This window comes from Oryctolagus cuniculus, chromosome 8 (assembly GCF_051225735.1).
Source record: "Oryctolagus cuniculus isolate XC-2025 breed Fujian yellow rabbit chromosome 8, ASM5122573v1, whole genome shotgun sequence".
In the NCBI taxonomy this organism is placed as follows: Eukaryota; Metazoa; Chordata; class Mammalia; order Lagomorpha; family Leporidae; genus Oryctolagus; species Oryctolagus cuniculus.
Genome location: NC_142874.1, coordinates 24,777,598 through 24,790,138, shown reverse-complemented (window position 1 = coordinate 24,790,138; position 12,541 = coordinate 24,777,598). Strand labels below are relative to the sequence as shown.

Here is a 12,541-nt window from a genome sequence, read left to right as displayed (position 1 = left end):
GATTTCAAATATTTTGCATCAAAATGAACTTATCTTTTAACTTCATTTTCCATGAACTCTTTGATTCTTTATAATTTTTGTATTTACTTCTGGGTTACCAATTTATTTGCTCAACTTCCCTTTTCCTATAGCAGAGTTTTCTGTGATTTTTTTCTTATTTAATTGCATAGATTCTCTTAATGAATCTCTCTTGGTGGTATATTTTCTAAGTTTTTGTTTAGGAAAAAATTTGATTTTTTTTCAAGATTTATTATTTGTATCAAAAGTCAGAGTTACATAGAACGAGAGAAGGAGAGAGAGAGAGAGAGAGAGAGAGAGAGATTCCAGGTGGCCACATTGGCCAAGGCAGAGCCAGGCCAAAGCAAGGTGCTTCATCTGGGTGCAGGGGCCCGGGTACTTGGGCCGTCTTCCATTACTTTCCCAGGAGCATCAGCATGAAGCTGAATGGGAAGTGGAGCAGCTGGGACTTGAACCAGTGCCCATATGGGATGCTGCCCCCACCAAGGGAAAATGTTTTTATTTCATGTTTTGTGATAAAAAAAATTTTTGTGGAATTACAAGTTAGGGTTGAAAGTTATTCCTTTCCTAGTACTTTAGCTATTCTGGCACTGTTCTCTGGATACTATTATTGCATTTAAGATCTCTACTCTTAGTCTAATGGTGCTACATTGTATGTTCTAGGCCACCTGATTTTCTTTCCTCCTACAATTCAGATTTTCTCTTGTTTTTGAGGTTCTTCACTTAGGTGTGTACTATGTCTCAGCATTATGCTTCCTGTATCTGTGGGGTCATGTCCTATTTTTATATACATGTACATATATATTCACACTTATATATAAATACTTATAGATGTATACCTCTCTTTAGCCTCTTTTTTTTTCCTTTGGTGTTTCTCAACTACTCCACTTTCCACCTCCCTGTTCTTCATTGGAAGTATTTTCTTCAAACTTCTCTATAGAGTGTGAAGGTATTTCAAAAAGTTCTTGGGAAAATGGAATTAAAGGATAAATTTATTTCTGTGCAGAAAAATTCAAGGCTAGGCAGTTTTTCCATGATATGCATTTTCCACTAACTTTCTGAAGATGTCTCATACTCTCTTTTTGCTGTGTTTAACTAGTTTTTCAGAAAAAAATCAGTTGAGTTTTTATTTCAGTGTTGATACTTTTACTTCCAGAAGTGCAATTTGCTTCCTTTCAAATATGCCAAATCATTTTTATTCTTTCTTCTTACTCTCATTTTCTCAATTTCTTGTTTTTTTTTCATTATGCATTTCAGATGAGGGAATGTAAAATCAGCATATGATAAGTTCAATAACGGACATTTTGGAAAGGTTCTGTTGGTTTTTGTTGTGAATCTGATGTTTGTGTTTCTTTTGGTAGTACTCTGTTATGAACTGATATTTGTGTTAATTCAAATTGTGGCAAATCTGAAGGCCTAAACTTGGATGTTTTATCTAAAATGACCTACACTTGCTGCTTTGTGAGCTATAATACCAACCTGGGATTGTTTCTGACTTCTTAATAACACAACCGATGCAGGAATTTTTCATGTATACTTACATCTTCATCCACACAGTATGCAAACATGGCCGTTAGTCGCATTGCAATCTTGTCTGTTGTCTGTGATGATTTTTGAAATAGATTGCCCTTACTTTGTGCAGAGGAGCAGAGTGTGAAAAAATGTGTGCTTACATTGTAATTTATTTACGCTCTTATTATTGCTAGCAGTTCCTTCAAAATACTGATTGTGTCAGACTCCTGGCAGAGGAAAGCAGTGCCTAGTGGTCATCCCAATTTCCCTGACACATTGCTTTTTTTCTTTTTAAACAAGATGTTTTTATTTATTTGAAAGGCAGAGTGACAGAGAAAGAGGGAGAGACAGATTTTTCCACCTGCTGGGTCACCCCCCGCAAATGGTCACAATGGCCAGGATTGGACCAGGCTGAAGTCAGGAGGCAGGAACTCCATCCGAGTCTCCTACATGGTGCCTTCCAAGAGGCACCAGCAGGCAGTTAGATTGGAGTCTGAGCAGCGGGCACTCCCACCAGAGCTCTGATATGGGATGTGAGCTTCGTGTATCAGTGACCTAACCCTCTGTGCCTCAAAGCCAGCCCCATCTTGACACATTACCCAGTAATGTACAAAGTAGCCAAAGATTTGCTTTAAATGTATGTACCAAGTATTTTTATTATGATATGCAAATGTTTATGCATATGTGAAACCACACTACATGAATATATTTAAGGAAAATTTTGAATGTTAGTTTTTTTCTTCATACTATTTTTTTAAACTCTTTTATTTAGCATAAGGTTAACTTTATGATCACTAAGTAAACTGAAAATTGATCTTTGTAAAAATTAGGAGTGAGAATGGGAGAGGGAGGAGGAAGAATGTGGTCAGGAGAGAGAGTAGGGGGGATTCATGTTCCTAAATCTGCAAATACGAAAATACATGGAAAAAAAAAAAAAAAACCTGAGGAGTGTTTCTTACCCTTCCTGCAATCATTAGGCAGTAGAACATTTCAACCTCCTACAAGGCGTCCTTGGATCACCTCTCAACCGCTAACTCCAGTGGTTTCCACTGTTTGATTCCTCACCAAAGGTGATTTTATCGGACTTTTGAATGATATTAAGTGGCATTGTACAGTATGAGAGGTTCTTTAAAGTGTTTTTTGGAAAATGCATATTATGAGAAAACTACCATGCATAGATTTCTTTCAAAAATTGTTTGTAGGGGTTTCTTCTATCTTTTCAAAGTGCTCCTTTGCCAGATTCTGTTTGGAAGAGAAAGACACCAGCAGTGCAGGAAAAAAACCCGTGAGTCAGATGGAGAATGATTTCACTTAGTGGAAGTAATGCAGGCCGCATTTCCAGTGGTGACTCCTCACCTGCTCTGCCTGTTAATCCAGTTTCCAGCAGCTCCTGAGAACTGGAACGTGTGTCACAGGTAGAGGATGTGGTAAAGGAAAATCTCCGATTCTGAAGGGTGAGTTAGTGCAGCATCAGTGTGAAAATGCTGCTAACATCGCCTCAGTTATTATCTATTTGTGAGCAATACTTCCAAATGCTTCGCATAGCAAAAGGTTTTATAGCTATGTTAAATTCAAGAGAGTGCTGAACATTCATGCCCCAAATGAATGGGAATTCAGTTGGTGCAGGTTTTCAACCTCATAATTACAAGAGATCTAAAAGTAGAAGTTAGTTGAATTTCTATTTATTTCTGTTTCTGCATCAACAGCTTGACTTTAGAAACTTAAAGAAAAAAAGCTATATTGTGCCCAAATATTTCATTATCGTGTGACATTAATGATCTTGTAAGTAGGTTAATTGTAGATTCCATTGTAGACTCCCTTTTGAGATACTTCTGCTCAGTGTTCAGAGCCAGGAGAACAGATTTGGTTCTAAAGTACACCCTGGTATTTGTGAGATTTTTTTTAAACTTCCTTAAATTCCCAGGAGTTAGAAATGAACATGCAAGTACAGGCTACTTGAAATCCCCAAGAGGTTTTATATCTTTCTATTACTCAGTAAATTAACTTTGAGTTCTTGTGCAGCTTTTGCTTGAGGCAAATCCCGTGATATTTCCTGTGTTTCCATATGTAATAATGACTTTAATGATTTATTCCCATACAATGCTGCAGACAACACTCGGGCATTCACACAACTGATTTCCAGGGCGGAGTCTCTGTGGGATCAAGGACCCATGAATTAAGAAGCCCTGATGTAGCAGGTGAGGGGGCTTCCTGTCTCAAGCCCTGATAAGGGGAACCAGTGGTGTGTCCACTCTACCTGAACACTTCAGCACAGGTGGGGGGGACCTGTGATTTGAGACTGTGGGGGTGACACCACGGTCACTTTTCTAAGGCCGCATTCTACCATCAGTCTGAAAACCATTTAAGTTTAACCTGAAACTTAAATTTGATGGCCTCCTTTCAATTCAGTCTCCCTACTTACAGATTTATCAGTTTTCGGAACTCAAATTACTACAAGCATTTCACATGCAAGTACACCTTTAACATTTTTCTCTCATTGTTTGGAGAAGAGAAATATGAATTAGATGTGAAAGTGAATGAAGAAAAAAAATTGTCCCTAAAATTCCTCTGACAGTGCTCATGAAAGAAGCCTTAGGATTTTCTGGAAAAATCTATTTTAATGGGTTATATTGCTGAAGTAGTTGGGAATTCAAGGTTACATAATCTAAGGGTCTACTTGAACTTGTAAACCCTCCTTTACTGTAAATTCTATATTTCAGAAATTTGATATACAATAGAAGGTTGTTCTTACCCTTCCCTTGTGTAGTGTAGTGTGTTTGTTATTGAAAAATATCCAGATTAAAATTGAGCAAACTTCTTTTTTATTATCATTAGATTTTAAATATTTTTCTTAAAGCTTTAAAATCTGCACTTGTCATTGTAGCATACATGTAAAATGCAAAAGGACTTTGAAGCCTGAAATGTCTGGTGACAATATTAATTAAAAATTGAGGAATTGAATTTCATTTATGTATCTCATTTTTAAGAGATGAAATGATCAAATACACTTTGATTTTGCTATGTGTGGGACATTTCAAACAAATTGAAATGTTTGGTAAGTACTGTCCATATTTAAACAAGATATCATGTTGATACGTAGCACTTAAGGGAATTAAGTGTTAATTAGTGCTACAGACCGATGAGACCTTTGCATGAAAAGCACACAGTAAAGTTAGCTTCTTGCATAGAGCCCTTCCATGGTTCTGTATTATGCTGAACACTGTCTCTACCCAAATTCTTACCCATCAAGAACCTGTGAATGTGACTGTAACAGGACAGAGGCTCTTCATAGATGTTACTGGATTACAGTGGCTCTAATCCAACGACTGATGTCTGTATTAAAAAAATGAAAATGTAGACATAAAATCAGACAGCGGGAGGATGGCTGTGTGAAGATGGAGGCAGACTTTTAGAGCGATGATAGCCCACGCCGAGGAACAGCAAGGGCTGTTGTCCAGAGACAAAGAAGGCTTGTCTCTGGAGACTCTGAAGGGGATATAACCCTGCACACTCATTGATTTTGGACTTCTAGCTTCCAGAACTATGAGAAAAATGCATTTACTTTATTTTTATTTATGTATAGGGAACAAATTTCATATATAGTTTTAAGCATAAAGATAATTAACACCCCATGTAATTTTCGCATATAAGCATTCTGTGATTTTGATAGTAACATGAAAATCTTCTAAAGGGGAGGAGATTGAAGGGAATGATGACTTGATTTACACAATCTCCCAGATCAGGACCTTAGCAAAAAAAATAATAAATAAACTGCAGTGAGAACTTTTGTTTCATGCCTGTCATAAACTGAGCATTATCCCTGGCATGAGAATGCTACCCCAGGATGTCTCATCTTCCCTGGGTTTAAAGTGTGAAGCAAGGCTGCTGCTCGCTTCTGGGATGAATGTTTGTTTCACCCAGGATGAGAGTGAGACCTGCTGATACATCACCGAAAAAATGGCAGGGTGGTTTTTTTTTTTTTTTTTTTTTTTTTTTTTTTCTTTTTAAGCCGGCAAAGCAAAAAGCAGCAGGAAGGAAATTCAGAGTTGCAGAATAAAATCATGTAAGTATCTTGTTTGGTGCCACTGAAAAGTAATTGGATTTGTGAATACCAGGCAAACAGCTCAATGAGAAGAAAATGATGTGCTGATGTGTTGACATTTGAGCTTGCCTTGCAGTAAGAAGGAAGAAATAAGCCTTAAATTTAAACCTTGTGGAGACGTTTACTCCCCTTTTGCGACTTATTGCACTGGCATCTCTCTTTCACATAGATTAGTTGAAAAGGGATCTGAAATAGATCCTGATGTATTTAGCCTAATGGTAAGTGGGATATTTGAATATGTTAAATAGAGAATAGAGTGTCAATGGGAAAAGAGTATTCATTTCACAGAATTGTTAATAATTTAGTATGTTTTAAAGTGTGATGGCCAAATTCAAACTCAAGTAAAGATCTCAGTTAACAAGATCTATTAGTTATTGTCACAATGACTGCACCATCAGTCAAGTAAGCCATTCTCAGAAAGAAATAGCTTTATGTGGAAGGTGATGGAACCCTGTAGCATACAGCGGGGGCATATCTGTGTCATCCTGGAAACATTCAGTAGTTAAAAGTTGGGCATTTATGCATAATGCATGCCTCTGATTCACATCTGCATTACCCAGGGCTAGTCTGTTTCCATTCTACAAAATGTATGCAATCCTCCAAGTATGCAAGAGAAGTGGCTGTTCTGGGTAGGCTTTTATATCAATGTGATTTTGATTGAGCTATTTAGCAGTTGCTGGGAAACAATGCTCTTTATTGTTCTCTGTTGCAGATCTTATATCAAGGTAAAAAAGCTGCATGCTACACTCCCATGTGGAAGGGCTGGTTTAAGCCCAGGCTGCTCCAATTCTGATCCAACTTTCTGTTAATGTGCCTGGGAAGGCAGCAGATGGTGGCCCAAATGCAACAGGAGAGCCTGTGGGACCAAGGGTGTGTCAGGTGCATGCAAAAGGACATATTCAGGCCACCCACACTCGAACTCCATTCATCGTATGCAAAGACTGCTGAGGATCCATCATACCTTAAATTAGCTCCACCCTATAGTGCATTGTAGAAGAGACACTTACACCATGAGATCCTTTCTTTGCCAACATATATGAGACAACTTTAAAAGACTGTATACAGACATAATTAAAATGTACACCAAGGGCTAGTGTTGTGGTGTGGTGGGTTAAGCTGCGCATCCTACATTCTCAAATGGAAGTGCTGGTTTGAGCCCAGGCTGCTCCAATTCTGATCCAACTTTCTGTTAATGTGCCTGAGAAGGCAGCAGATGATGGCCCAAGTGTCTGGGCCTCTGCCACCTATGTAGGAGACCAGGTTGGATCTCCTGGCTTCTTCTGGCTCTGGCCTGGCCCAGACCTGGCTTTTGCAGTCATTTGGGGAGTGAACCAGTGGATGAAAGCTCTGTTTCCCTCTCTGTCAATTCCCTGCTTTTAAAACAAACAAATACAATCTGAGCCTTAAAAAAGAGAAAGAGAAAAAGGGTGTAATTTCTCATACTTAGGAAGTAGAGTTGACACTTCTGTAAATATGTAAGTGACTCAATAGTATCTTTGTTATTTTATCCCAATATACTAACAGCAATGGAACCAAGTGGTTTGGTTTTGACATAGTATACACTTTGAAGCACGGGTTGATAAGATGTGAGGCTGAGGCAGTGGGAAGGGGTCAAATAACAGGCGGTGTTGCATTCCATATTGAGTAGATTGAAGTGAATCTGACAGATGCAGGCTATAGCGAAGAGTTGGATGGCTGATGAAGGATCTTTGAAAGCAAGTTGCATGTTCAAGTTCTGTTTTAGGAAGGCCACTTGGTCTACATAATGGAAAATGGATGTTGTGGCCACGTGACATAGGGAATTGGGTCAGAAAAGAACAAGAACTGTTAGTTGGTTATTGCAAGAAGCCTGGAAAAAGACTGGGGAGTGGGGGAACCAGACTACCATGTTTCAGTTTATCAGTATCAAAAGCCTTTCATCTCCTGTGATAACTGGAGTGATCCTTCAGGAGCACTTAGACGTTTGCAAACAGTCCACTGCTGCAATACTCAGTAACAACAACAACCAAAAATACTTCTCATGAATTGTAAGTCCTTCGTTGCAATTTTAATTCATTTAGGTAGGGTTGCTTGGTTCCTACTATGTGCCAGGTACAAGCTTGTGTCCTGAGAATGTAATTGAGGAAGGCTCATATGGTTCCTGAGTCTCTGCACTACCACATGGATGATCTAGGGGGTGATGGAATGAAACACTCCCAGGGAAGTAGGGGACAATGCAGTTGCATCATGGAAGGGGCCACACACACACACACAGTCTATGTGAACATTTGTGTGCGGTGGGTTGGGTTGGGGTGGGGCAGGACTATTTTATCCAGTTTAAAGAATCAGGAAAGGATCTTTGAAGGTCAAAGTAAATAAGGAAGATTAGTGGTTAGTCAGGGACAATGAGAGGAGAAAGGAGAGTTTGGGTAGAGAAAAGAGCAAGAACAGGGAGACAGCCCAGCCCAGCCTGGAAAAGGCGGTCCGTGTTTCAGAAGGGAGACCCACTGAGTGCTTCATGCTTTTTCATCCCAGGGAGAACAGACATTCCTTCAGGGCAGAGGCCTGGGGTCACTGTGTTGATCTGTCCTGTCTGGGTCTCTTTAATATCCAGTCTACATGGTGCATTGGGGAGGGCAGCCTACGTATGACCAAAGCAACTCCTCTTCGTGTGTCCCTCTTGCCAGGCTTGGGGGTTGGAGGTCCCTGGGAGCATTCACGGGCCAGTTCACTGCATTTGTGCCTTTTCTAATCCTGTGGGCCTTGCTGATCTGAACAGGCCCTTGGCTGTCCCCTGTGAAAATACTGCTTGTCCACCTCCCCCAACTCTGGTAACCAGAACATTGAGGGCATCACCTTTGCTCGATGGGTTTTCTGGGACTTGAACTCAGTGTCTTGACTTTATGTAACCAATGCACTTGTTTCCCCTGAAATAGAAGCTTCCCTGGAGATCCCACACTTGCTACTCCTTTTCCTCTGCCCTCCCATGGCAGCACTGCCCTGCCTGCTGTTTATCATGAGGTCTGAGAAGGAGGTTTAATTTCCAAACTATGCAAGGAAGCTCTTGGGGGCGTCATTCACTGCATCGCTGACTTCTGGCCCAGCACAAATTGAATGCCATGCATGCGTGCTTATCTGCCTTTGACAGCCCCTCGGTGGCCTGCTTCTTGCCACGCGGTTGCCGGGGCTGCCGCCGTCCCCAGCCCCCTCACTTCGTGCCTGTTAGTCCCTCTCCTCTCCTAACACCGCCGCTCCTCTCCTTCATCCAGGGCTCACTGTGGAGTCGGCTCTCCCTCCTGCTGCCTGCAGCCTTCTTAGCAAATGCCAAGGCTCCTAAAATGCTATGGGACAGTCTCCAAAGAAACACCACTGCTGTGCCCTGAATAGCATGTTTTAATTTGAGTGCTGACTGTGTCCAAAGATCTCTGAGTGTACGCTCGTAGCACCTAATCAGACAGTACGGAGTGGGTATGAACAGGGAAGCAACGATGTGTCAACAAAATCTGTCCTTTCAGGAGAATAAAGCAAGAGGAATGAGGGGGAGAGAATTTTAAAAGTACAACCTCCATTTTTTTTGAAAGGCCCAGGGATAACTCAGAAGATTTTCAGAATTGTTGCTTCAGAAAATAAAAGTTCATTTGACCTTTGAAAGTGACAACCACAGCAGGCCCGAGGCTGCCAGGACAGCGCCATGGTGGTGGTTGTCCATAAGCCGGCTTATTGGTTGAGCAGTTGCTTTTCCACCTTGTAACTTCCTAGTGCCATGTGGGACAGCCCCTGGGGACTCAGGAATAGGGAAGATGTACTATCCCAAGGATATAGGACCACTAAGAAATTTCTCTCGAGAGCAGGCATTTGGTGCAGCCATTAAGGTGCCACTGGGACATCCCCCTCCTATATGGGAGCGCCTGACCCCATCTTCCCAGGCTGTAGTTCAAGAACCTGAGTCCCTGCCATCCAAGTAGGAGACGCAGACTGAGTGCTTGAGCTCCTGCCTTTAGCCTGGCCCAGCTCCGTCTGTCACAGGCAACGGGGGAGTGATTTGACAGATGGAAGATCTTTCTCTCTCTGTCTTTCTCTCTGTATCTCTCTGCTTTTCAAATAAAATTTTTGAAAGAAACTTCTGTCAAGTAGAAGGTGGTTCCTGCATGAATAAGAGAGCCAGAAGATAAATGACCAACAGATGCTATAGATATAGGAGAAAAAGAAACAGGCTTTTGGAGGTGGGATTCAGGTAGGGTGCCATGAGGGTTGTCGCAGTGTGTGTAAAAGGGGAGTGGACACCTGGGGAATGGCCCTTCTTCACCCAGCCCTGGACAGCTCCTCACAGCTCCCCTAAGCTCACACAAAAGCTGCTGCCCGGGTCTGTTTTCCTCCACATCCACTGAGCTGTGAGCCATGGCTGTTCTCCCAAAGACTTCACAGGGAATCTAAGACGGAACTCAGGAGGGCTGTTTGACTTCTGCCTGGTAGTACATTTGACTCAGAATTTCCTTTGGTGGTGACATTTGCTCCTGCTGACAGCAAGAATAATTGCTGCACAGGAGTGTAACTATTCTTGCTCCATTTTTACAGTGTATGCAGTCTTAGCCCACGAAGATTTTCAGACCATCTCCCAGTCTGGGAAAGGAAAAGCAACTTGTATTCTGATACCCAACCCTGCAGCAGCTGATTGTGTCACTGAAGGAAAAGTGCTTCTGGGCTGATCTTGGAATTTCAGATGAGAGCAGATAGAATAATTTCTTTTTAAAATTGTATGAGTGAACTGTTTTATGGAAAAAATACAACTATACAATGTGATGCATTCATAGTTCAGATTATTCTCAGCTATTTGGGTGTTTATCCTATTGTCTTCTCCTACGTGGAGACTACTATGTATAATTTACTATTTTCTTCCCTGGTTTGGTATTTCCATTTTGGAATAATGGTATTATAGACAAAGAAATAGCTTTTACATTAATGTATTCTATTATCTAATTCCATTGACATGACCAATTTCAACTGTTCAAGATTCAGAAAAAAAGGAACTATAGTTTTAATCTTTTAAATATATACAAGGAGATTCTGACTTCCTAGTAAATCTATTCTTCTCCCTGGGTTCCTCCTAACTAATTCTATCAGGTGGGTGAGAAATGCAAACATGCTGATGAATCCTGCTACTCCTCCTCTCAAGAAGCATCCCCTGTCGGGAGCCTTGTGGTTTCCCGGCTTCTGCAGTGTGGCACCTGATGGAAGGCTGCTGGTCTCCAGCCTTCGCGGGATGGTCATGGATGCTCACTGCAGCCTATGGGCTTCTCACATGTTTGTGTCTCAGAGGAGGTTCTGCTGTTGTCTGAGGCTGTTGTCTGCTGCTTGCTGGAGGCTTTCACCTGGATTGGTTCTTTTCATAGCTAAAACAAGGAGCCCTGCTTTCCCTGGCAGGGAAGAACCACAGGGAGAGATCCTGGAGCTCAGAGGGCTGGCCCAGTCCCTCACTGTCCGCATTACCTCAGTACCAACTGCATCCTAGAATAGTGGGTAAAAACTTCCATTTATTTCCTCTGGTCAAACAATGGAATCATAGATAGAAGGTACATTAACTAGATGTGGACTACTCATTTTTTTTTTTTTTTTTGACAGGCAGAGTTAGACAGTGAGAGAGAGAGATGGAGAGAAAGGTCTTCCTTCTGTTGGTTCACCCCCCAAGTGGCCGCTATGGCTGGTGCGCTGCACCGATCCGAAGCCAGGAGCCAGGAGCCAGGTGCTTCCTCCTGGTCTCCCATGCTGGTGCAGGGCCCAAGCACTTAGGCCATCCTCCACTGCCTTCCTGGGCCACAGCAGAGAGCTGGGCTGGAAGAGGAGCAGACAGGACAGAATCTGGTGCCCCAACTGGGACTAGAACCCAGGGTACTGGCACCACAGAGGGAGGATTAGCCTAATGAGCCACGGCGCCAGCCAGACTACTCATTCTTAACCATGATCTACTGGTCCCAGTTATGATCATGAGGACTTATTTTGAAGATAAATATTGATTGTCAGTGCTTTCATTACCTTTATGTTTTGAACGAATTATGGATTTAAGACTTTTACTGGCTTTAAGGTTACTGAAAATTGGAAGATCAAAGGAAATAATTTTAGATTGCTATCACTTTAAAGAATTGTACTTTGAGTTCATACCTTGAACATTGCTCTTGGGTTACTACTGTTTTAACTTTTTGACAAAATTTAGAATATGTAGAACACATTAGATTCTATTCTCTATTTTCCAAAACCTAAATGACCGGTTGAGCGTAAGTGTAACATCTGACTTATTTATCTTAGAAGCAGAGCAGACAGACAGAGCTTTTATCCACAATTCTCCCTCTGAAGTGCCTACAGCTGCTGTTGCAGGAGCAGACCAGACAGAAGCTGGGAGCGGGAAACTCGATCCATGTCTCCTATGTGGGTGGCAGGAACACAATCATTTGAGCCATCCTGCTGCCTTTTAGAATCTGCATTAGCTAGAACCTGGACTTAGGATCTGGACCTGGGTCTCCAATATGGACTATGGATAACTGTTATCTTAACCACTAGACTGAATGCTACTACCCACAAATTATTTCTTAAATTATTTAAAAGACAGTAACATAATTAAGTGCAGAGAAAGAGAGAGAGAGAGAGAGACTCTTCCTTCTGCTGGTTCATTTCCCAAATGTCCATAATGGTCAAGATCTGGGCCAGGCTGTGGCCAAGAGCTGGGAACTCCATCCAAGGCTCCAATGTGAGTGGCCAAGGGCCCAAACACTTAGGCATCTTCTGCTGCCTTCCCAGATGCACTGAAAGAGAGCCAGGTTGGACACCAAGCAGCCAGGACCTAAACAAGTGCTCCGATATAGGATACCTGTGCCACAAGCCATGGCTTAACCCAATGGACCATAACACACTGTGCCAAAATGCAGCCCCATAGAAAAT

General features: G+C 41.8%; 1 protein-coding gene across 1 annotated transcript in view; it reads right to left on the bottom strand.

The window, feature by feature from the left end:
* Window positions 1-4,800: 4,800 nt before the first annotated feature.
* LOC127486599 (uncharacterized) overlaps window positions 4,801-12,541 on the bottom strand; it is a 73,442-nt gene continuing 65,701 nt past the window's right edge. The window contains exon 4 of the mRNA XM_089301759.1: window positions 4,801-4,863. Within this exon, the coding sequence (XP_089157885.1) occupies window positions 4,834-4,863 (30 nt within the window). The 3' untranslated portion in view covers window positions 4,801-4,833. The remainder of the gene's footprint in view (window positions 4,864-12,541) is intronic.